The sequence below is a fragment of the Chenopodium album genome, chromosome 5 (assembly GCF_948465745.1).
Source record: "Chenopodium album chromosome 5, dcCheAlbu1.1, whole genome shotgun sequence".
NCBI classification, from domain to species: domain Eukaryota; kingdom Viridiplantae; phylum Streptophyta; class Magnoliopsida; order Caryophyllales; family Amaranthaceae; genus Chenopodium; species Chenopodium album.
Genome location: NC_137838.1, coordinates 75,761,569 through 75,787,027, shown reverse-complemented (window position 1 = coordinate 75,787,027; position 25,459 = coordinate 75,761,569). Strand labels below are relative to the sequence as shown.

At 33.5% G+C, this 25,459-nt stretch overlaps 2 protein-coding genes and 1 long non-coding RNA gene across 3 annotated transcripts; all 3 read right to left on the bottom strand.

The window, feature by feature from the left end:
* Positions 1-1,927: 1,927 nt before the first annotated feature.
* LOC145631104 (uncharacterized) lies at positions 1,928-2,745 on the bottom strand. Its single transcript, XR_014112342.1, has 3 exons — positions 2,584-2,745; positions 2,365-2,490; positions 1,928-2,100 (listed from the first exon to the last, which is right to left on the bottom strand). It is a non-coding gene; the product is annotated as an uncharacterized LOC145631104 (long non-coding RNA).
* Positions 2,746-6,880: 4,135 nt separating this feature from the next.
* Positions 6,881-15,450, bottom strand: LOC145632321 (nudix hydrolase 16, mitochondrial-like). The gene is made up of 4 exons (XM_081684667.1): positions 14,927-15,450; positions 12,877-12,991; positions 8,898-8,981; positions 6,881-7,519 (listed from the first exon to the last, which is right to left on the bottom strand). The coding sequence occupies exons 1-4, from the start codon at positions 15,031-15,033 to the stop codon at positions 7,265-7,267; spliced, it is 561 nt and encodes a 186-aa protein (XP_081540793.1). The 5' UTR covers positions 15,034-15,450; the 3' UTR covers positions 6,881-7,264.
* Positions 15,451-17,655: 2,205 nt separating this feature from the next.
* On the bottom strand, positions 17,656-23,121 carry LOC145631103 (amino acid transporter AVT1A-like). Its single transcript, XM_081683200.1, has 12 exons — positions 22,580-23,121; positions 21,423-21,700; positions 21,078-21,292; positions 20,847-20,870; positions 20,578-20,758; positions 20,263-20,482; positions 20,034-20,169; positions 19,923-19,942; positions 19,655-19,800; positions 18,845-18,888; positions 18,618-18,680; positions 17,656-18,090 (listed from the first exon to the last, which is right to left on the bottom strand). The coding sequence occupies exons 1-12, from the start codon at positions 22,762-22,764 to the stop codon at positions 17,998-18,000; spliced, it is 1,605 nt and encodes a 534-aa protein (XP_081539326.1). The 5' UTR covers positions 22,765-23,121; the 3' UTR covers positions 17,656-17,997.
* Between the last annotated feature and the right edge of the window lie 2,338 nt (positions 23,122-25,459).

The window sequence follows — 25,459 nt, the reverse complement described above, 5'->3', positions numbered from 1 at the left end:
ATACACAGTGGCAAATCTGGCAATTAATATTGCTATGTGCTACGGTCTACGGAGTACATGCCTACACTTGTTTAAGTTCGTGTTGTTAGTTGCACTCTAGTCATAGACCTATAATATAACACTAATGTACTTGTATATTTCTAACCGGATAATTCTCGAGCCATTCTCAATTTTTGAAATTAAATTATTGAAAAAAATGAAATGACTTATGTAAGTATTTTATAACAATTTTTTCAAAATTTAAATTTATTTAATGTTTATATCGGTGTTGGTGGTGACAGAATGGAAGCAGCAGTGGGTAATCTGAGTGAAATGGTGTGGTGGTGGTGGCGAAATTGCTGGCCTCATTGCTCTTAAAATCAGAAGGCGACACATTTGTCACACACCAGAAAATACCATGCTGGTGCACGGAGTAATATAAAGTTGGGAGAAGAAAAAAAAAAACAAAACAAAAGAAAAGAGAGAGAAGAAGTAAAAGGTTGAAATTGGTTGATGCAAAGATTTGTGCATAGATTTTGAAATTTGATGATGCGAAGATTTGTGGCCTAGATAAAAAATTGGACAATTATTCATACAAGCTAAGAAGGTATATGCTATGCGTGTATAATATAAGAAATAAATTAGAAGAAAAAAATAATTTATCGACACCTGTCATTAACCTAGAATCATTAGGCATGGGTATTAGGAGTTGTACGTGAAACTTAAAATACAAACAAAATATTTACTAAAAGCACGAGGAAGAAAGAAGACCAAAAAATCATAGTTGAGCAAAATTAGGAGGAAATCAAAACAGTAGGGAGTGAGAACAATTCAGGATATAAATTTATGTGGAAGAAAAGTAGTACAAGTATACTTATGATATGACCTTTAAAAAAATCTTAATTTTTAATTGAAATAGTGAATCAGAAAGGTAATATTGCAACTTAAGTGGGGTAATTTAATTTAGAGATTGTGAAATTTATAATCAAAATATAGGATAGGATAGGATAGAATATGATAAGTTTTAAGTCAAATAAGTTCTAATCAGTATATTTACAAGATAAGAAAATTGTCTCGTGTGCAATATAAGTAATTTATCAATTCGATTATTCTGCAGTGATCCCAACTTTCATATGTATTTTCTTTCTTCAATCCTATTTACCGGTAACCTGGAGAAAGGGTTAATTGAAGAAAGAAAATGCATATAAAAGTTGGGATCATTGCAGAATAATCGAAAGTTGGGATTATTTAAAGTAAATTGACCAAAGTTAAGATTATTAAAGTGTATTTTTCCTTTATTCTTTTGGAAATATAGATTTCTAAATTAATACTTATATAGTACTCCTTCCATCCTTTAATATAAAACCTCATTTCCTTTTTAGGTAAACCAAAATACAATGTCCCTCTGTTTATGAATTGTCATTTTTTTTCCTTTACTTTTTTTTGTACTTTTAATATCAATTGCCAACCGTTTCTTTCTCTATCTCTTCAATTATTTCCAACTATTTTTTCTTTTTCTCTATCTCTCTCTAACCCTTCATGCACATATAACTTTTAATTATTAGTTTTACAAAATTTACAACTTTCTTAATTCTCGTGCAAAAACAAAAAAAAAAGACTTTGTATTAAGGGATGGAACGAGTACCAAATATAAAATGTATTTAAAAAAAAGGTGCATGTCAGCATGTGTTATCCAAACAAAATACAATAGTAGTAGTAATAATAATACGGAGTACAATTTAGTAATAATGATAAGATTGATAACGATGCTTAATACTTAAAAAAACTTATTATTATGCACTCCGAATCAAATCCACCGAGGACAATTACAATTTGAGCAGTGGGATTAAAATGGAAATAAAAGTGAAATACACGCAACAATTTAAATATGACAAATAAAACATACATAATGCTGGAATAATACTACTTATCATCAGTAGCATATATATATATATGATCTCATGATGATTAATTGAGAATATATTGTTGAAGATTTTGGACGTCGTAATTAGTCTGAACAAGTACCACCCGAAAGGGTGGCTGAACAAACCCTCTTTCCACAGCATGGAGCATCAAAAAATCCACAACTTTCCCCAAACCCCTTGCAACCTGAGAATGAGTCTGCAAAAATAACATCCCACTCATCAGAAGCGTGCATTACTATCTTCAATTCGTACGTACGTACCGAGTATTATACTACCTCCGTTATAGGTTATGTGCAACGATTAGACATTTTCCCTCTCTGCTTTATGTCAAATCGTTGCACATAACCTGTAACGGAGGTAGTATATATAATGTTACATTTTACTCTGTATATATGTTATACGGAGTATAACAAAGGGCTAGATCGATATAGACGTTTTAATAGGGTTTGCTAAGGCTTACCATATACACATACACCTCCACTCAAGGAATCTGAACATGAACCTCCATTACAACACCAATTAAAAGCCCCACAACCTTCTCCAACACCAGCACATCCTTGTACATTTCCAACCATCATCATTTGCACTGCAATTTAAATTTATCAATACATACCAAAATTCCAAAATTAATACAATTTTAATTTAGAAATATAGTTACGAAGCATAATTATAAAATTACCTAATGCAAGAACGACAAATACTTTTAATACATAATTTTTCTTGCCCTCCATTTTTGGGATTTTAGTAAAGTAGCTACTACTAGAAGATTAAAAAAGTTATTTGCCTTTTTTTTTTAATAACTCTAGTAGTTTTTAATGAGGATGCCTCTAACCCTACAACCCGAACCCTATTTATAGTAACTAGTAAGATTTCATTGCATGCAACCTATTATTATAAAGTACAAATTATTGTTGGTTAGTCGTCGGCATCCAGCTCAATATGACTTACGGTTATACAAATCTAGATTTTATTCTTTATTTAATTGACATTCTCGATTGGGAATTTGGGATCAACATGCATTCCGATTCTATTCAAATTTTTAATTTAAAACTGCATTAATAGTAGAATAAAATAAAATAAGTTATTGGAAGTCTTTTCATAAATAGTACTCTCTCCGTTCTGAATTTCTGATAGAAGAATAGAGATGTTGATTTTCTATTTTTTTTTCACTATTTACATACTCCATCCGTTCCCTTTTGGATGGTCCCTTTAGTCCCAAAATATTCACCCCATTTGTTTTTTCCAACAACTATTAATATTAATTTTTTTTGCATCAAAAAAATTAATATTAATTTTTTATTAGCAAAATTCCCCCCAATTTGCAACATTATTTGTGCAAATTAAACTTTTTCATGTAAATTTTGTTTTTCCATATACTTTTATTACTTTCTCTCTCTCTACTTTTTTGCATACCCAATGTCAATTTACTTTTTCAATGTACTTTAGCTATTCTTTCTTTTGTTTATTAATTCCCGTGAAAAATGCTCATAAGGGACTATAAAAAGGGGACGGAGGGAGTATTTACTAATATAATAAAAATATATTTTGTCATAAAATATGTTTTTAGATAGGCATTAATATAAAGTTTCATAATACGAGTATCACTTTTAATATAATTTTCTTTAATATTTGATTATATAAAAATAAGGTCAAATTAGTACATCGGCATATGTGCAAAAGTTGATTATGCCACTTATTCGGAGAAAGTAAATAGTTAGTCATAATAGCTCAAAGTAGCTACATTAACTTAAAAGCTTATATGACATCGCACGCATTAGCTGCCATATTTTTAATATACTTCTAATTAGAACTCCAACACTTCTCTTTTCTTTATCAGGTTCGTTTACAAATTTGGCTATTTTCCATATTCTCTATCCAATTCATTTAGGAATTCGCAGTTGATTTCATTAAAACCTACAGTTTAAGAGCATTGTGGTTTTGCTCTAATTTGCATGAAAAAACCTACCTATTAAATAACTAAATAAAATATTGTAAGAAAATACCTAATAAAAGATAAAATGTTGTTAAAAACTAACTAATAAAAGATAAAATATTGTAAAATACAACCTCGATTTTCCGGATTTCCACCATTGACCCACCTTCTATTTTTTTTAACAAGAAGAATAAAGGATTCATTAATGAAAGATAAGTTAGATAACTATACGTCACTTACAAACAACTCCTACAAAATCTAAAATTTTAATACAAGTATAAATTATCTTAGAACTAGTTACATCGCAGATTAAAAGAACTTGTTAAATTTGTTTTTAATGTAAATTTTCCAAATTAATCCATATAAATGGAGAATTGAAATTATAATTAAAAAAAAAAAAAAAAAAAAAAAAAAAAAAAAAAACCCTTTAATTTTCTTATTTAATTATTGATCGTGCAGGAGAGTAACATTAGGAGCACATCATGACTAACGTGCAAATAAAGTAGTTGATAATGTATTGATTATCTGAATGTATGATGTGTGAAGATAAAATATTGCTTGTCTTGCGCCAGATTTGGTGGATAAAAGATTTTATTTCCCTTTGTATAGAAGGAAAAATTGACAATCGTTCGGTCAAAATAATCTCAATTTTGGATTATCATATCATATAACTAATATATAAAGTTAAACTTTCAGCCAGTTCACGAGGCGGCGACACTTGGCGTTCCAACTTTTCGCCAAGTGTCACGCCACTTTGGATGGATTTAAATAGACGATTAGAAAGTTAATTTAAAATTCTATTTGGGTATAATTTTAGGATAAAATTGTTAGTTTAAAGTTTTATTTTCAATAAAATACCAATATTTTAGAGGTACAAATTGAATTATAATTTTGTTAAAATTTCTTTGATAAAATATAGCAAATCGTCAAAAAAAAAGCACATCAATTCCTAACTAATTTTGTATCAATGATATATTTAAAAATTTGACATATAGATTGAAAATTTATCTCCCGGGCATCACACGGGACACAAAACTAACTAATATATAAAGCTAAACTTTTAGTCAGGTCTAATTTTTTGCCAAGTGTCGCGCCACGTTGGATATATTTAGATAGATTTCATAGGATAAAAAAATTAGTTTAGAATTCTATTTTCAATCAAATTTGGATAAAATTTTAGGATAAAATTGTTAGTTGTGAGTTTTATTTTCCATTCAAATTTTAGCCAGTCATTTATACGTCTACTACATAATTTAAATCGTCATAAAAACACATCAATTACTAACTAATTTTGCATTAGAGATATATTTTGAAATTTGACATATAGATTAAAAATTTATCTCAAAATTTAATAAACAACCTGGGCATTGCACGGGGTACAAAAACTAGACACTTGGCATTTCAACTTTTCCCTAAGTGACGCCAAGTGTCGTGCCACGTTGGATAGATTTAAATTGAATTCATAAGATAAAAAAGTTAGTTAGAATTCTATTTGGATAAAATTTTAGGATCAAATTGATAGTTTAGAGTTTTATTTTCAATAAAATAGCAATATTTCAGATCTACAAATTGAATTACAATTTTATTCAAAAAAATTATTAGATTATAATTCTCAAAAACTATCATATAAATTTATTTTTTATATCATAATATTTTTGGAGCGAACTAAGTAGTTCAAAACATAAAACATCCATTTATAATATTTATTAATCGATTAAAATAATATACTTCACAATCTAATAGAATTTTATTACTATGTAGACCTGCCAATTAGGGTCGGGTGATAAGTCATCTCGGATTGAGTTACTTCAGATAACGAGTCAAGAAATGTTCAACCCTTGCCCAAAGTTTTGGGTCAATCCAACGGGTTTTGAACATTTATTTTTTTCAGACGGGTTTGGGAATGCAATTTTAGTTATTTTTTGGCCCTACCCGACCATTTTGGGCAGGTTTGGGCACAAAATATTACGACCTGAAGCTTAGCCCGACTCGAGAAGTGGGCTGATTTCTTTTTACTTTAGCCTGGCCCAGCCCGCCCAATGATCACCTCTAACTCAAGTACAGAGTAATCCAAGCTCATCATATGTGTTACGCCCTACAATTTTTTTTTAAGTGCCCAACTTCCCAAAAACTGAGTAAAGGAGAAACTCTAGGAAAGCTCAATGTGATGGGAAGATGCTATAAGAGATGTCCCAAAAACTGAGTAAAGGAGAAACTAGCTTAATCTCTTTCTCTTTCCTCAAAGCCCCTCGTGTTTTTTTCTTTTTTTTTTTTCACATTCATAATTTCCCTCCATTTCCCTCTTCCATAGCCGCTAAGTCTCTTTCACAATTAAATACTAAGAATTGAAATAACAACATAAGCCGCCTCAGCTCGAGATAAACTTAAATCTCTCTAAGAAATAATCCTCAATTCTACTTAATTGAATATTAATAACTAATAAGCATTAATCTTTTAACTAAGGGCTTGTTTGGCATCAGTTTTGGTTTTTAGTTTTCTGTTTTTTTGAAAACCAAAAACCAAAAACAGGAAACAAGAAAAAGGTGTTTTCACTTTTCTCTTGTCAGTTTTCAAAATTATCATAATTTTAATAAGTTTATATAATTTTTGATTCATTATGACACACATATCATATATTTATAGAAAACAAAAAACCAAAAAACAGAAAACCACAACAATGCCAAACGAACCCTAATTACCCTGTTTTGTTAATCCTCAAACAAAATTGAATTTGTTATGGAGTATTGAATAACGCTTATTAATACTCTCAAACATAATTGAAATAACTTGAAATGCTTAACATGTTTATTATTCATAAGTTGTTAATTCAAGTTAATTGAAAGGTATGATCTATGAATTCGTAAGATTAACTCCAAACACGCACTAAAAGTATCAAAAAAAAAAAAAAGTTTCTAATCCACATCCTACAATTATTCAATTACATATTTATATGCAACTAATTTCTTCTTAATAAAAGATGATGGGAAAATCATTTGCAAAGCATAATCAAGTATTTATGAATGTGATAAACAAACAGTCAAAAAAAAGGAGAACAATTAGTTTTGTATAATCTCCATAGTAATTTTCACAATGTACAGTTTCTAATGGAAATAAGAAGACAGTTCTAAAAACAGTTGGGAGAGCTCAAAAGCATGCCTTTTTCCCAGTAATTTTAAACAAGTCAAAGAGGTCAGTTGAGCCAAAAATGAAAAAGACTTCTCGGAGACAAAAACGCCTAAAGAAATCCTGAGAATGAAATCTAAACAACCATGTCAAAACCCTAAAGACGCACACCAATTACCATCTTTCGCAACTCAACACCCAGAAGCAAGGAAGAAACAAGAAGGCAGAAAAGCTGTCTTGGCAACATAATTCTCTCTTGAACCAAATCACTCAGTTTCTGTAAGTCCAGCAATACATCACTTTCTCACTCGCTGCCTGTTGTCCTACTGGCATGCCACTTCATGAAACCTTCTTCAAGGGCTTGTCGCATCCATGGGTGCCGGCAACAATCTAGAGCTTCGGGTATGGTTAACCAACTCCTCTGACGTGTACTCTGTTCTGGCCAGTACTCCAGCTCCTCTTTCACAAGCAATGCAAACATAGCAGCCTTGCATAAACCTTCCGGGCTAAAATCATCTTGCAGGGTTTTGCTCTTAAAGTCATAGTAACCCAAAAAATCCTGGAAATGAGAGAAGCCTTTAAAGAACAAGAAAGTCCAACAAATTTATAAACTTTGGCTTGCATGTATAAGCTTGAGAAAACAAAAAAAGCAACACACGAATATTTTTCATAAAATTTGGCTTGCTTCTTGACAGCCTTATTCCTTGGGAGAGGAGGTCAACCTTAAGCCAGAAGGGCCACAAAGATGGCCAAACCAAAGGTAAAAGCTGCAGAGGTATGATGGAAGATTTAACATCTAAAAGAGGCTGTTCTGAAAGAGCACCAACATCTAACAGACTGTTCTGAAAGAGCACCAATTTTATTTTCGGACATCACAGAAGTCAGAAAAATGGTTTAAAATGCCAGAGTGACCCACAAGCATGAATTTTCAAGAAAAAAAATGGTTTAGAGGAAGAAACTATCTATCTGGAAACTTTTACATCTGGTTTTCTTCTTCGTCGTCTTCTACTTCTTCAAAATGTTACATGGACTCAGGTACCCATGTCCGACATGGGTACGTGTCCAAGCGTCCGACTCGGTTATTTTGTGAAAAAATTCCATGATTTTGAACAAAAAGTGAAGTTTCCAAGTGTTGCCCAAGTATCGAGGGTCCGACATGGGTACTTGAGGTGACATGAAGAGTCCATAATACATAAGTTCTTCTTCTGGTTTGTTTAATGTATGTATTTCAGATATATGCATGACAGCTTCAAAAGCCTCTTTGAAATTATCTATATATAGCAAAGTTAAACAGCACTATACCCCATACAAATAGTCTAGACATGGAGGCTATCCTATATGTCTATGTAGTTGCCTGGAGGTTTTTATACGATAAAACATTGTGCGACACAGAAAGGAAAAGCCTAGACTGTAAAGGACCATCTAACATCCTTATTGCCAAAAATAAAGAGTATAGTTTAGTGAAATAATTAGTTGTCCTTCACAATCCAAAGTTTCAAGAATGGCCAGTAAGCTGATTCAGCTCTGTGAACAATGTTATTGGCACTAAGGTATTCGCAAGGACCAAATATAGCTGAGAGATTTAACAACTAGCACCAATAAGAAAGAATATTTAAAAAAAGATGGAATAAAGGAATCCTAGAGTTGTTTGGAGCCAAAATAGCTATATCTTGCAATATTAATATGAAGTATGAACAACATTTGTTTAGAGCCAATATAACTAATTATCGCTTCAAAATAATTGCACCATTGATATTTAAATTTAGTATAAAACAACAAAACCAAAGCCCTAAATTCCAAAATGATAGTCATTTTTCAAAAGCAAGAATTTCAGGTGAAAAGCAAAAGCATTGGTTTTCAGAAATGAAAAATGCAAACAATTCACATTATATCTGCAAAAATACCAGAGTATTATAAACAAAATTCAAATTCCTAACCAGCATGTCGCCTTTGACACCAGCCTCTTCTATTGCTTCACGCCTTGCTGCCTCCTCTACAGTTTCATCATTCTCCCAGCCACCCTAGGTTTTGACAAAGGAACAAAAAAATTAAGCAAAGGTACAAATAGAAAATTTTCTATAAAATTTAAGTGCTACATTTTGAAGTTAAGCACTTGTCCCAAAAAAAAAAAAAAAAAAAAAAAAAAAAAAAAAAAAAAAAAAAAACCCACACACACAACTTTAGCAACCAAATCTTACACCCAGCAAATTCTGAAAAAAGGCCCTCAAATGCACCAGAAGAGGGTAACTTTCCGAGTCACCATCAACCACATTCATAAAAAAAATTGATATATTTGGTGACTGAACCTCTACAATACGTTTTTTAAAAAAAGCGCTTAATAGATGTCGGTTTCCATGATAGAAATCTAGAGCAGAGGAGGTAGCTTCAACTCAAAATAATTTAATTCAGGTAAAGATACAAGGTCCCAGCTGAGCAGTTGTCACAGATAATACTATTATAGCGAGTTCCACATCTGCTACAAAATCATTAAATTCACAAGATAGACTGGAGTTTAACCAATATGTCGAAACACTCACAACACCAATCTTTCTTCATCGATGACTAACAGCTTGTTAGTTGGAGGAAATCACAGATATAGAGAAAGATAGGCAAGGAAGTCCACAAAAATGCTATTTAAATACGAATTAAGGTTTACATATTATTGGCTTATTGGTAGACGAAAGAGGAAAAAGTATATCCCACATTATTCTACACATTACTTTGCTCCAAGTCGGTAAAAACTCTACAGATGATTCTTTATATACCTCTCAAGTTGCCACCCACCTCTACGTACTTCCCCTGCGTCTTATTGCTTACAAATTATGGCTTTGATTTCCATGTTTGCCAATGCACAACTTTGAATCTTAATATCATGAGAAAGGCCAGCAGTAATCTGCAATCCATACCTTTTAAATTGGATAAAATAATATTGAACCAAAGCTTCAATTCCCAAAGACCCTGCAATCCCCTTATCTTTCTTCATCAATTGTACATAGGAAAGACAAATGATACTCCTTTCCAATCCAATTTTTTATTTTATTTTATTTTTTACTTTTGCGTAAAATAATGAATGAACCAAAGCCATGATCCCCCAAGTCCCCATCTGCAACCTAAGAAGAAAAAGAAAGATCTAATCTAAGCTACCCCTTGTATGGCATACTCACTTCCCAAGTAATTCAGAGATAGCCAGGAAGACAGGAACAGAAAAAGGGAGTTTGATCACGAGGCATGGATATTCATACCCAATGAGCTATAACACCTTTCCTAATAGTGCTAGTTAACACTCAATAATCAATCAAAACATAATGTACACACATAAGTATACTGAGACCCAAGGACATTAACGTGCGCAGACAATGTAAACTAACATTAGTAACATTTGCTATTTGCACAAGGGTTGCTGCAATGTATCAGATTTCAGGAAAAAAAAAAGAAAAAAAGAGAGAGAGAGAGAGAGAGAGAGAGAGAGAGAGAGAGAGAGAGAGAGAGAACACACGAGCACATTAGTTAAACTACATCATAAATTTAGAAGCAAGCAACTCAGCACTTATGTAGGACATAAAAGAGCATATCCTCCTAAATAAGCAAACAAAACCCCTGCAGCAAACTAGATAACTAATACAAGGAAACCTCCACAAGTTAAGGTACGTAGATCTCCAGAAAACAAGTCTGTTAAAGAGAGTATAGCCGAAAAATTACAAATTTGCCAACTTAAGCTAATAATATAACTACCCTAGCATTTTAGTGGTTTATAGTCCATATAATACATTGTCCTCATCATATTCATTCCATATCCTTGGCCAAAACTCTTCCTTTTGTGCTCCCAGCCGGAAAGGTAATTTCTAACTATGATATTATAGGGAATACAAAATAAATGTAGAAGTAATAATAGAAGAATTTATCAGAGCTTCTACTTAAAGGAAACATGAATATCACTGACCACTGAGAAATGACAAGCTGCAGTGATATACAGAGATCTCCAATACCATTGCATTAGTATTGAGCAACTACAAAGGAGAAGACCGCATTTCTAATACCATGCATGGACCAATGGTCACTCTCTTAACAGCCTAAGATTATGATGATATAACATTCCATAAAACATTCAAGAAAGACCATCTAAAAATAGAAGCCGCTATTTTGATTTCTCAATAAAAATCCGCTTGGCCATTATCTTCATCATATTCAGAGCCTTTCAAGAATCCATAGGATACAGGAACCATGGCATACCCTAGTTCAAAAATTTTCATGGCTAGTCACGATAACAAGCACAAAATCAAACCAGCTCAAGATAACATATCAGTTGTCAAACAGATACCCAAAGACAAGCTGGTTATAATAGAATGGATTAGTGGGAAGGGCACTATGGAGAATGACTTTATAATTCTGTTGTGGACTGTGGATTACTTTGGGAATAAGTAGAGTTGAGGGGGGAAAAATCAGAAAATATCTATAAAAAGGGGAACAAGGAGAAATAAGGGTTAAAGAATATTGTAAGGAGTTTACTGTGGTTTTAGTTGCTTAGTTTGGAAGTGTCAGGTCACTTGAAGGCCTGAGGTTGTATCACTCAAAAAAATGATTCAATTGTATCATATTACAACCAAATATCTATTTTTCCCTAAATTCTCTTCTTAATATGTCATTAATCTACACCTATTTTCTAGTTTAACACTAAGAATCATCATCTTTTTCTCTTACTTGATATCTTCAAGTTTCCAGTCCATGACACTCATATTCATTCATCCCTTCAGACACGCAGGTGATTCAAAGAATAATAGTGCTTCGTAGCAGATGAATTCACTTATGCCACCGAATCTCCCAGATCTCCCTATCCCCCAATAATATAATTAAAGACCAAAATAAGTTTAATGATTTGTTTATCTATTAGTTGTGAACCTCAACCCATAAGAGTGTTCAATGGGTGACTTGGAGGAGCTTTCCAAGTGTATCTCCAAAAATTGAAAAAATAAACAGCTAGCTCTACCCCAACAATGGGAATCCTGGATGAATCTTGATTCTTGAGCACCTCTCCATGGAGAGACGGCCAACAGCCACCAAATTTTATAGAGGGCTAGTTCTACCTCTTCATTGCATGATGCATGTCCATGGCTCTCCAATATTTTAAGGCCTGCACTTTGGTGAATTTCCATGGAGAGACAGTGACCATCATTGGGGTTTTTTGGGTTGAGAGAGAGAAAGAGAGACCAGAAGTAAATACTCTTAGGCATCTAGTGATAAAGAGCAAGTAGAGACTGTGCCAAGATGGATAAATGTTTATCACTCATGGCCGGAACTCTAGTGTATCTGTGTATACATGAAAATTTCCTATTCGCATCCATTTTTCACATCTTTTCAGCATAATGTACTTCATAAGCTCCTGTAACTATTTCAATGAAGGTTAATAAGCTTTCTATGTTGGTGTGGAGGCTTAGAATTATCTAAGGCAAAGTGCACATGGGGGGTCTTATAGAAATGTATTTGTGCAAGTATTTCCTTAAATGCTTAGCCATGCCACCGTAATGAACCTATGACCTGAACTCCTGAAGTCATTTCATTAAGACATTAGAAGGGGAGGGTTCCTCTAATAGTTAAACAGAGTGGCTTTGGGAAAGATATAAATGATATGGTCAAGTAACAGAGATAAAGTTGGTCATCTAGCTACATACTAGGTAGTAAAATAATTATTGCATAACTAGTTTCCTCATCAAGTGGCTCAATATCATTATATAATTTTTTTATTTTTTTATTTTTTATTTTTGCTTTACATGGGGGCTGTAATGACAGATTCACAACTAATGAGAAATGGAATCAAAGCAAACACCCATCGTTATGACTAGATACAAATCATGCATTAGTGTTGCCATCTCCAGATCCCCCAAAATTTAAGCTAAACCAAGAAAGTGTCAACAAAATCACCTTAGGAAACAGAAGACCTGGTCCACTAGTTGAGTTGATCATAAGCACTTCCACAATCTTCTCTGATTCTGTTCCATCACTTTCTGCAGAATTTCTATATCTAAAAGGGATACACCTGCAAATAAATGTATAGTTAAATTGTGCAATTCTCCTGACTATTGAGAACATGTAAAAAGGTAATACTAAATTTCAGCATGCCCTAAATATAAAATCTATGAAAGATTGCAAGAGGTAAATTTATGATCTTTGTTGTTCGTGTGTGTGTGTGTGGGGGGGGGGGGGGGTGAGATCAAGCAAGAACGTGGCTTATCCAAAGCTTACCAAGAGCATGATGTGCTCAAGGATCCATGATGCAACTCCTCCACACACACACACACACGCACCAAAAAATAGCTCCACCTTCTGCATGTGCTTACCAATCATAAGAAAATCATTTGTATCCCTTATTTCTACCCCTCTTCTCACTTCTCATGTTGCCAATCCTCAAAAAAGAAAGCCTAATTTATGTGACAACTGTCAGTTTTTTTAGAGATGGATGCTTGTGCTACTAGTTTACAACTACTACCGATGAAGAGAAATCTATTTTGTTTTTCAAAAGTGCTCTTGTAAAAAAACTTAAGCTAATCTTTCCACTACTTCCAACTAGTATGGGGTAAGGTTGTGAATATAAAAACCTCTCCAAACCCGACACAGTAAGTTCATACTCAAGAGATGTTGAGATTTACTTAGAATCATTATGTGTTAGCAAACAGTATAAGCAATTCACATTTGCACTACTCTTTGCTCAAAACAATATAGAGAAACCAAACACAAACACCTTAGGGTCAAGGCAGCAAAAAAGCAAAAACCGAATTGAGCTATATTGCTCAAAGTCTCAAACCTTATTAATCATATGTTCAAATCAAGAGCATGACGTGCTCAAAGATCAATGTTGCAGCACCAATCCTCAAAAAAGAAAAAGAAAGGTTAATTTGTGTGACAGCTAGTCCCTCTTTAAGAAATGGAAGCTAGTGCTGCTGTCTACGACAACTATCAATAAAGAGAAATCTATTTAGTTTCAAAAATTCTCTGGGAAAAAAGCGTTGAGGTAATCTTTCCACTGCTAGTATGAAGTAAAGATGTGAATATAAAAACCTCTAAACACGGGACACAATGCGTTCATACTCTGTGTTGTTAAGGAATTTGCTTAGAATCATCCCGCATTAGCCAACAACATAAGACTTGGGCATTTGCACTACTCTTTTCTCAAAACATTATAGAGCAACCAAACACAAACACCAACCAAACTTAAAACGCACTAGAACGCCCTTGTTGACGATCCTTTACTCCCACCAAATTGACGGGTTAGTGTGAGCTTACCCAAGGAAGCCAAAAACCCAAATGACTGCTCAAACCTCATCAACCATCAACTTTCGATATGGCTGCAAGACAAACTTTAAGCAGTTTCAGATGCAATCATTGCTTAAAAACGCGATCAACCTCCCCAATTATATGTCCCAAAATCAAAGACTTGAACATCTTCCCGAATATTTTAAGTTAACGACAGAAATGAAAGAAATTCTAAGCACTATTCCATACGATTTTTTATATACCAATAACCATATAGCTTGACCAATTCTAGCAATGACATTTATGTACTAACATTCTAACAACCCCAAATTCCCACATCCCTTTTCATTTTATAATAAATAAGATTGAATACCATTCAGCAATAATCATTAAACAAATCAAGAGCATTGAAACAATTATAAGCCACTTGACCCAAAAACACTTGACCAATGAAATAAAATAACAAAATTCTTTTTTCCTATGTACAGAAAGACCCAAAGCGGAATGATAGCAATATAGACGTAATTTGATTTCAATTCAAGATAAGCATCCCCGATATTGTACCAACTAAGCTAGACGACATCCACATAATATATAACACTGACTATAGATTGACAATAATAATACACAAAAATGAAAACATTTATATAATTATTCTGCATAAACTGCACTAAAAGCATAAAGATTGCATTAAAAAAAAAAAAAAAAGAAAAGAAAATACCCAGCAACAAGACGACAGCCATCTTCATAGCGTTGCTGTTGTCGACCAGTGCGTGCTACCAATTCAGACATTTTCCCTTGTTTTTCACAACATCCAACAGACCCCATCTTTTATGAATCTCATCCTATTCTAAAACCAAGTAATTTAAAATAAAAACAACAAAAATTTCCTGCAATCAATCAACTAATCAACGAATTAATCAATTTCAAGAAAACCCCAGAAATACCCATGAATTTATTTGCCTAAATTATGATTCTGACTGCAAAAAAAGCATTGTTCCTCATAATTCTGAAACAAAAAAGGGAGGGATAATACACAGTTAGTGGGTTGTTCTCTTTCGCGGTTATTCCGCAGAAAGAGAGAGGAAATAGTAAGAAGGGGAAATTGAAAAAAGGGGGGTTGGGATGATGATGAGATGTCGGTTAACAATCAGATTACATTGTGGAAAAAAGGGAAGAAAAGGGGAGGTAGGTTCTAATTTCTGTCGCCCACAACCCCAAGAACCATAAATTAAGAACAAACTTGGGTACAAAAAAAGTTGATGGATTCTAAACCATACAATAACACCACAACATGACACGATACGACACGAGATGAACACCTGTCATACTAGATTTATGTTTTATCACAATGAATAAAATCATCACGAGTATTGACAATATACCGAGTTAATGAATTCTTAACCTATACTGAGTATAAAAAAATATAAATTTTTTATGTTTTAGCACAATAAATTAAATCATCACGAATTTAATATGAAAGTAGGTTAATGATTAATTAAACATACATTGATACAATGATTGACGTATGTAACCTCAAGAACTCAACTTAGAAGTGTCAATTTGGGTCACTAGTCAGATTCGATTGGGCCTAGGTAGGTCAAGTATATTTTTATTTGAGTTATGTTAAAACATTATTCCGTGAAGGTTGAAATCTAAAGCTAATCGTTTCCGAATCAGGCTCAATTAGGTCAATTTTTTACATATATAACAAAGATTATGATCTAATGTTGATTAACCATCAAATTACATTTCAAATATGTAAGAAAGTCTACATGTCTAATCATTAACCAGTTATATTAGATTGGGGTTAAAAAAAATAATAAAATAAAAAACTTATATAAAGTTAATGTCAAGCATTTTGACTCATTTAATTAAATGAATTAAGGGCATGTTCACATTTACTTAATTTCAGTTCAGTTCAGTCAATTCAGTTCAGTTCAGATCAGTTCAGTTTAATTCAGCTTCAATCAGTTCAGTTCATTTCAACTCCTAATTTTCATCTCTCATAAAATATTCATTTCAGCTCAACTCAGTTCAGTTCAGCTCCAATCAGTTCAGTTTAGTTCAGTAAATGTGAACATACTCTAATTAAAGATTTTGTTATTATCTAACAAGAACACAAATTTGATATAACATGATTTATTCATTTATATTTCCACTTCCAGTTTATTTTATTTGCATTTATGTGAGGTGAAATTGGAATAAAGTATGATCATGAACATTTGTAAGTAGACTTTTAAATCAATCTCAAACATGAAATAATTTATTCATCTTTTATTGATTTTGTAAGTAGAAGAAAAATATTTTCATTTTCTATCATAATGATAATAAAGTCAATATTAAGTGTAACCTCCAAAGAATTTTGATTACAAGTACAACTATAATAATTAATAACAAACTTAACACTCATCTCCCTACATTTAGACATCATCTTACTTCTCTACCCACTAAGCCACCAAAATTATCAAATGAAGGTTTAAAGTTGCATAATACTCCCACCGTCCCCAAATATTTGCCTCATTTTTCCGTCTAGTTCGTTCTTTTAATTTGACTTTAGCCGGCCCCATGCTTTTTTTGGTTATAGAAAATTAGATCACATCTCACAACTTTTCTCTCTCATTAACTCTTCTCAACCAAAATTTTAAAAGGGCATGTTTTCATTGACTGAACTCAGCTGAACTCAATTGAATATTTTATAAGAGAAAGAAATTAGGAGCTGAGCTGAACTGAAAATAAATGTATGGGAACAGGCCTTAACTTCACCCCTTTGAAGGAAAAAAAAAAAAGAAAGAAAGAAGAGGGGAGGGGGAAACAAGGGACTAAGGTGGTAACAAATCTATACTTAGTATTTAAAAACTATAACCAAGAAACTAAGAAAGACACATGTCCTCATTCATTCTTTTACACTTCTCTAACCATAGTGCCACATGTCATCTTACACTATTAATTTTTTATTACACCATTTTTTTTTAATTCTTTCATTAAACTTATACTTCATCTTTCATACACTCTTCATCTTCATCTCTCCCCTTTAATTAAACCTTTTCCTATTCTCTCTTTAATTTTAGCCCTTCTACCTTCTATTTAAGCCTCTTTTTCGATTAAAGTTCCAAAATTTTAATTTGTTTAATCATGTCTCTGATTACATATTATACCCTATAATGATTATTGATATTTCCTCACTTATCTCTCAATACAATTTTATATGAATAACCCGTGCATTGCACGGGCCAGAAGGCTAGTTTACTTAAAGATGGAGTTGTCATTGCTCCTCCATTATGTTTATGGGCTTTTTGTGCCAAATGTTTAGTAGGCCAAAATGGTTAATATAATAACAATTGAACCATACACCAAAAAATAGCAAGTCTATATTCGATTATCCTGTTCTCAAGCAAAATCTGGTTTCCACTTAGCATACTAGGCATTGTAAGCATATGAATGTGCCCGAAAACTCAACTTTATGCCACCAAGAGATGTGGCTAGCATTATGTAAAAGTATTGTACTTTGTAGTTATCTAAAAGTTTACGACACAAGTTAACAACAACCACAACCACAACCATCACCAGTCCACCACCCACACACCTAGTTGTAATTCACTAAGGCAGGGTTCGAGGAGGATCCACTATATGCAGCCTTACACCCAATCGGTATAAGACTACAGAAGATTTTCTAAGTTTATGTACGGATACATATATCTTTTGCGAGCAGCTAAAGATTTTTAAAGAATTTTAGAGCACAACCCTCTGGCAAGCCAAAACTGGAGTCAATAGTCATGTCATATCTACGCATCAGTAACTCCCAATAATCTGTTTCACTGAAGAATACGTCCCCAAGGCTCCACTGACAACACCCAACACGACAATAGCAGTGCTTATTATCACCTAAAAGTAAAGAAAGGAAACGAGGATGAGTACAATGAGAAACTATAACCAGACTTGAAAACCAAAAAAATTCAGGTAAATAAATAAGCTGCCTGTAAGCTAACATTCATCTTCATTTCTGAATATTGTGATGAAAGGTCCTTAGACACACGCTATTTTAACCTCCACAAAAACTAAAGGTACATTTTAAGCGCAATCACTAAGAAAGCAACCAGCTGTTGCTTGTTGTGCAACAAGGAACCTGTGCCCACCATTGTGAAGAGGAGTGGTTGCTGAATTCCCCTGCAACAACGGAAGGCATAGGATTCTCTGATGCGTATGGAAGTCTGAACAAGCATGATTGTCTAGTTTTAGTCAATTTCCTGAACTCTTTTGCTCCGTATGATGTAAGGTTAATGTAAAAAAGGCTCTCCCTCTCTTTTCGAACCATGACTAAGTAACGTAAGCCTCATGAATTCATGATATCTAATGACAATATCACACTACACAATCTCTACAAATAAGCAAGACAGATTATGTTGGCAAACCTGCATCTTTGTAGCCTTCTTATCCATAATTTTTAAAAAGCATAGAGCTGGAAAGATCATAGCCTGCATCACAAAAGGACACATGAACAATATACATAAGCATAGGTTCATACTTCATAGCATGCTAATCAGAATCCATCATGCCATGAGAAGTACACTAGGTAGTATCCAAATTAAACTGCAATGTGATGCAATATAGTGTGTACTCTACATATGAGCATGCTTACCACAAGAATACTCAAAAGCGAACCGATTAAAGCCATCAGAAGACCTGCAGCCATAAGACAAGAAAATTAATGTATACTGGCCAAATTTTATATCAGGAAACTTCATTGCAAAGATATCAAAGACATTAAAAAAGATACGAAGAACATTAGCACATAGAGTTATCAAATATTAACTAGACGTCCATAACAAACTAGAGCAACTAAATCACCAAAACCCTCCGTGTAAACTTAGTTGTCACCTTGTCCCAATCCTTATGATTAATTTTACAGAAGTCCATTTGAGCCTTTTTTATTCTTCCCCATTGCTTGCTTAAAGTAGTGGCAAATTGGAAAATTAAAGCATTACTCATTAGTAAACTAGAAAAAAGTGATAACTTTTACTTCCTGAAATAGCATGTGATATGAAGTAGTATGAGACTTTTAATGCTGGAGGGAGGAGGAAGCATATTGGAAAACTAAGTCAAGCTAATCAGAAGAAAGAAAAAGGCAACAAGAATTAACCAAAAGAGGGGTTGTCAGTTAATTGGGATAAAACTGAAAGAAGATGCAAGGCCACATCAAAGCTGCAGAGTGCGAGGATGTAACCAGTCTTATATCTAATGGAAAACATTTCAAGCCTTTTTTTTTTCTATGATCTTCTTAGAGTTAAGACATGATCACATGATCCACAAAAACTAAGACAACTTCTTGCATATCTAACTCAAGCTTAAAATAATCTGTTTCTTCTTCATTTATAGTCTTCAAACCAAAACTATACCATGTTCTGGATTTGAAAATGTTAGCAGTTGAATAACAGTGTAAAATACATACCGAAAAATGGAACTGAGAAAGCTACAGCAAGTGTGGAAACAACAAGACTTGTCCGGAGCACAAAGAAACACCAGTTGCTGTTAGCAATATGGGCTGGCAACAGCTCCTCTATTCCTCGAGCTAGTGGGTTCAACAATAATGCATACGTATACAATGTCAAGGATCACAAAACAAGTCTTAGAGGACAGCATGTATATCATATATATCTGTGTTTGACATCAAAACAAAGAAATGACTTCTAATGAAAAAAAGAAAAAGAAAAGGATATTTTGTAAATGGGTTGATCACCTGCACAGAAGAAAGCAGAAAATTGTAAGTGTTCCTTCCAATATACTTGAATGTTGGGAAATAAAATTTATTAAAAAAATGAAATACATACAGTTGTCCAGAGTGCAACATTAGAAACAACCAAATCCTTTGGCATGTTTAGAGTGATTTGTGATAGTGTGCCCTCGCCAAACATAAGAAATCCCATGACAGCAACGCTTCCATATATCAAAACACACAGAGCAAAACTGCACAGCAGATAGAAGTTCACATTAATAACGAGAGACAAACAAGAACCATAAAGCTCCAAGTATTGCTTCTGAGTCTACAGGTTTCCATACCTGGTTATCAATGCTGCTGTGAATTGTTTCTTGTCAGCCATTGATTGATAGATATTGGGGAAAACCGAATGACCTGAGTAGCAGAATCCATACACACCGATAGCAAAGGGCATGCCACTCCAATTTACAAGTTTTCCTGTGTGATGAAAGCCAAGCCCATCAACCGTTCCAAGATACAGAACACAAAAAACAATCATCACTGTTGCAATAACTCCACCAGCTGCACAGGAAAAAAAATTCCACATACCATATGGGTTATTCCACGTAAAAATACATATAAAAACTGTATTAGACAAGATGAAATTGATAACTTACCTGAAAGGTAAGAAATTACGCGTAAATTTTTCAGCCACACTGTTGGTAGAACAATAAGGGCAGTGAGCAATGCAAACACATGTGTTGAATCAAGGTAAAAGCCACCCCAATTTAACGAAGTCCCAGGGAATAGCCTAGTAAGATTGTCCCCCTCCAATATAATGAATTCTACACAATATGACTGCACAAAACATACAAACATTAAGAAAATTTTGAAGGAAAACTGTAGTTCATGTAAATATGTAATAAGAATCTCAACTTTCACTTACATATAGCTCCACATACAAGGCAATCTGCAGAGGGAAAGAAAAAGATAAAAATAGGTTAGGTTACATATTTCTTTCTCAAAGTTAGAAAACACAGAAGCTAATAGCATATTCTAAAACGGTTGGGTATGCTTGCATATTCATGCTCTCAGCAGTAATTTCCATCAAATATCAATACAGTATCATAGACTCATAGAGGAATTTAATTTCACATAAAACAATCAAGGAACTCACTGATAGGAATAGACGTCCATATTTTCCAAATGCAGCTTCACCAATGTCTGGATAAGTTATAATCCCTGCCTTACTTTCGAAGCAATATCTCATAAGTGAGGCTGTATAACAGCATACCATAGCAAAGAGGAATAAGAATAACAGGCTCAGCCAACCAGCTTCTTCTATTGTATACGGAGTAGATAGAAGCCCAACTCCAGCCATAACATTTATCCCTGCAAGAAAACAAACATTGAAAAAGCTCGATTGTTAAAGAATGGAAAATTATAGGTGAAATCTGAGAACTTCAGTCATTTAAAGATCATGGTATGAAAGCTTGTAATAGTTTAAACAAGCAATTCTCACCATTGAATACAGTTTGAGTGAAAGTGCATCCTTGACCAATTGGAAGCTCTCCAGCAAGATATTCATGCAAGGATCCTAATGCAGATATCCTCGATGAAACTTTCGACAACTTGTCATAGTCTTCTTTCTGGTATCTGCTCCCATGTTCAGAAAGCAAGGGAGTCTTATTTCCATCAACATCTATGTTACTTCTGCTACGAAAGCTAATCAAGCTAGGAGTTCGAACAAGCAGTCCAAACCCTGGGGATGCAGCAAGTGTATACGAATCCGTTGTCTCTCTGTCGAAAACATGATAACACAAAAGGCAGTTATGAAGATGTAAAGCTTTTCCCATCACATTATAATAATTACAGCAAGTTGACAACAATTCAACTCGAGTAACTATAGTGACCAAGTGTTACAAATCAAATTGACCTATCTAATCATTAGATAGTTTTTTTTTCTTCTTAAAACCATCAAAGTACAATCAAAAAGCAAAAGTGAAACCAAGATTAAGTCACATACAAAAGTAGAAAGGGTAATCAACAAAAAGGAAAGGAGATAGTACGAAGTACAAGTACATATCATATCCTATCACTCCTACTCAAACAAACCAAAGAAGCAAACTTATACATCAATTCTTTGAAAGCCTACTTTTGTTTTATCTCTTCTGTAGGATTTAGCTACTTCTACTGTTAATTCTGACAAGATTAAATTTTTCTTAACCCAAACACCCAAAATTCTTCTTTCTATGTATTCTTTCAAAACCTACAACTATTACTCATATAGTTCATATAAAACAAAAACTACAAATTAAGCCCAACACCCCAATTAAACCCCACAAGTTCAAACCAATTTTTTTGCCACTAAAATTGAATTGGGCAAAACATAATTAATTCCCCCAACAATTAATGGAGATACACAATTAGATTGTTTTTATTTCATTGTGCATTCAAATTGCTTAATAATTAGCTGAATATACATAGAGTATTAAAAAAATCACAAAATTTCCAAACTAATTACACAAAAGTATGCACACTTTATAGAATTGCTAAAAGTAAAAGAATCTCAAATAATCAAACAATTATTCCAAAAAATCATAAACTCAACTATTCTATTACAGTATAAAACAAAGGAATGCAGAAAAATATAAAAAAATTACCAAAAAAAAAAATTACCTGAAACTCTGAGGCCAAGTTTGAGAGATAAAAGTTTCACCTTCATCATCATCAACATTGTCATCATCTTTATCACTATCATCATCTTCATTATCATCACTGCTACAACTATTAACCCTGCTATCTTCTAAATCATGTTCATCTTCCAAATCAAATTGGGTATCATCTCTATCTTTTCCCGCCATAACAACTACTGCAAATTTCAGCAATTAAACCCCAGAATTTAATATTAAGAACCCAGAATGTTTTTTAATAAATTTATGAATAAAGATTGAAACTTTTTCCAATCTTTTAGGTTAAAAAAAACAGAGAGGCGGCGAGATGATGATTATGGAAATGATAAATTAATCAAAAAAGGAAGAAATGGACAAAATGGGAGGAGAGAGAAAGTGAAAGAGGAGTCTAGAAAGAAAGTTTTTGATTATTGGTGTGATTGGACCGTTGAAGCCATTGTTGTTGGGTTGTAATGTTTGTGTTTGCTCTGCTTTTTATAGCTTGGTAAGAATTGTGCCCTGTTTTCATTTGTTTTCCGAGATTTTCTCGGTTTATGATTTCCAGCATTTCCTTGGTAATGTTCTAGACTGAGGTGTAATATTCTCTTTGTAAGACTGTAATTAGATTTATTACTAATTACTACTTAGTTGTTGAGGAGTATTATTCCTAGGGCCTAGGGAAAAGTAAAGATAGTATTGGGCAGGGTCGGCCCATTGGATGGTATGACTAGCATCATCAATAAAAAAATACTCGTAACATGGTATGGACACAAATGTATGACATGACATAACATGGATACATGAGTATATGACACTACATGTTAATTTATTTGTATATATTAAGGGTATGATGTATGAGGTGGGTTTGAGTCACTCTTTCTTGGAGAAACGTGATATGACACGATATGTCTTAACATGTTTTGAAATGCTAGCACAGCAATGCATGATGTGTGTTTCTACTTTGTGGCTTCAGTCGCATACTCGCATGACATAACATGGGCACATGGCCACACATGTTAATGTACTATAGATTTTAGGGGGTTTGAGGTGGGTTTTAGTCATTTTTCTTGGAGAAACGTAATATGGCACGACATGTCATAACATGCTTTGAAATGCTATCACAACAATGCATGACATGTGTTTTTGCTTTGGGGCTTTGCCCCTCTTTTTCACTGAAAAAAAAATGCATGACATGTGCTTAGGCAAACTTGACATGTAACAAGGATCGACTATGGGCTGACAATATCCAAGGAATGCAGAACCAACACGAGGCACGATCCACATATATCATTAGTAGTAAGGAGTCCAACTTATAGAAAATTGCACCTAAAGTGCATATATATTACGGTTTGGAATCACACCCTGCAATTTTAAGATCACAAGGTGCATGAAAAATGTAAAAATTGGTTAAATTAATGATGTTGCACACTTTGACCACACTCTCTAACAAAATAAACGCAAGCAAAATTCAACAAAACAAGGTCTAACTTTGTAAAGGTCTTACCACATATACTAAAGGTTTGGAGTTCGAATCTCCGTCTTCAAGTGACAGTGCTTAGGGGTAAGAGGAGGTAAGAATTATCCTAGATATTTTTCCTTTAATTTTGAGTGTTTGACCCACAAATATATCACAAAAAAAAACCCGTGAGGGTTGAGATATGATCAAAGTTAAGTATAATAATTAAGATTGGTTCATTTTTCATTTTAATCAAGTCAATTTAATTATGATGAAGAATTGAAGATTGACAATAATGCGAAACTTAGATTTTTATTTTTTGGGAATAGATGAACACAATGTTAATATACTATGGTATTATTTCATTATTAAAAATAGAATTTTTAGTGAACCACTACCATTTACTTTGTACTTTTTGTAAACAACTACCATTTAAGTTTTTTTTCAAAAAAAAAACAACTACCACTATTTGAAATTTTATTTGTTTTAGTATCACTACCATTTAACGGTAACTATTTAAAAAAAAACCGTCTTGTAGGGCTCACCTTAATCAAACCCTAACCACCTACCACTCCCCCACCAGTCCACCGTACCACCACCACTGACCCCACAAGACCACCAACTCAACTAGCCCTTAGCCGTAAACCAAAACCTATCCAACCACCACTTCATCTCGATGTACTCCCATTCTCTCTCTTCCACGCCTTTCGCTGCCAAATCCCACCCCACCGCATGCATCACCTCTTATTTCACCCCCAACACCCACTCACACTCGCATAATCAGGTGGGGGAGCAGTGGATGGCTAGTTCAGTTCAAGTTCGAGGAGTAGTGGTTAGCGACTGATTCAATTTGGATAGCGGAGTGGTGGGTGGTCGGGGTTCGGTTTAGGTTGGGGATTGGTGGGTGGTTGGGGTTTGATTCGTGTAGGGAGTAGTGGGTGGTTAGGGTTCAAGTGGGTCGTACAATACGGTTAAATGGTAGTACGTGGTACTCAAACAAATTTTCTAATAATGGTAGTTGTTTTTTTTTAAAAAAAAAACAGTTTTCAAAAAGTGCAAAATAAATGGTAGTGGTTCACAAATTTTCCTTGAAAATAAACTTAGTATTCGTTTTTCATTACAAATCTTTTTTTTTTTTTTACCAAGAAGAAAAAGGATTTCATTAATGAAAGATAGCCAAACGGCACTTATAATAAACAATTCCTAGGAAATCTAAAATTCCAATACAAGTACAAATCACCTTAAAACTAGTTACATCACATATTCGATCGACGATCGCCGTAATAAAAAAAAACTTCTTCTGAAGCAATATAATATGTGAGTTAGCTCTAATCTGGCTTGAGATCCATGGATGAGTAGTTGTTTGGGTGAAGAAACTCATATGGCCTTCTAGATACTTTCGGAGACGATGAAACCCTAAATCTTCAAACT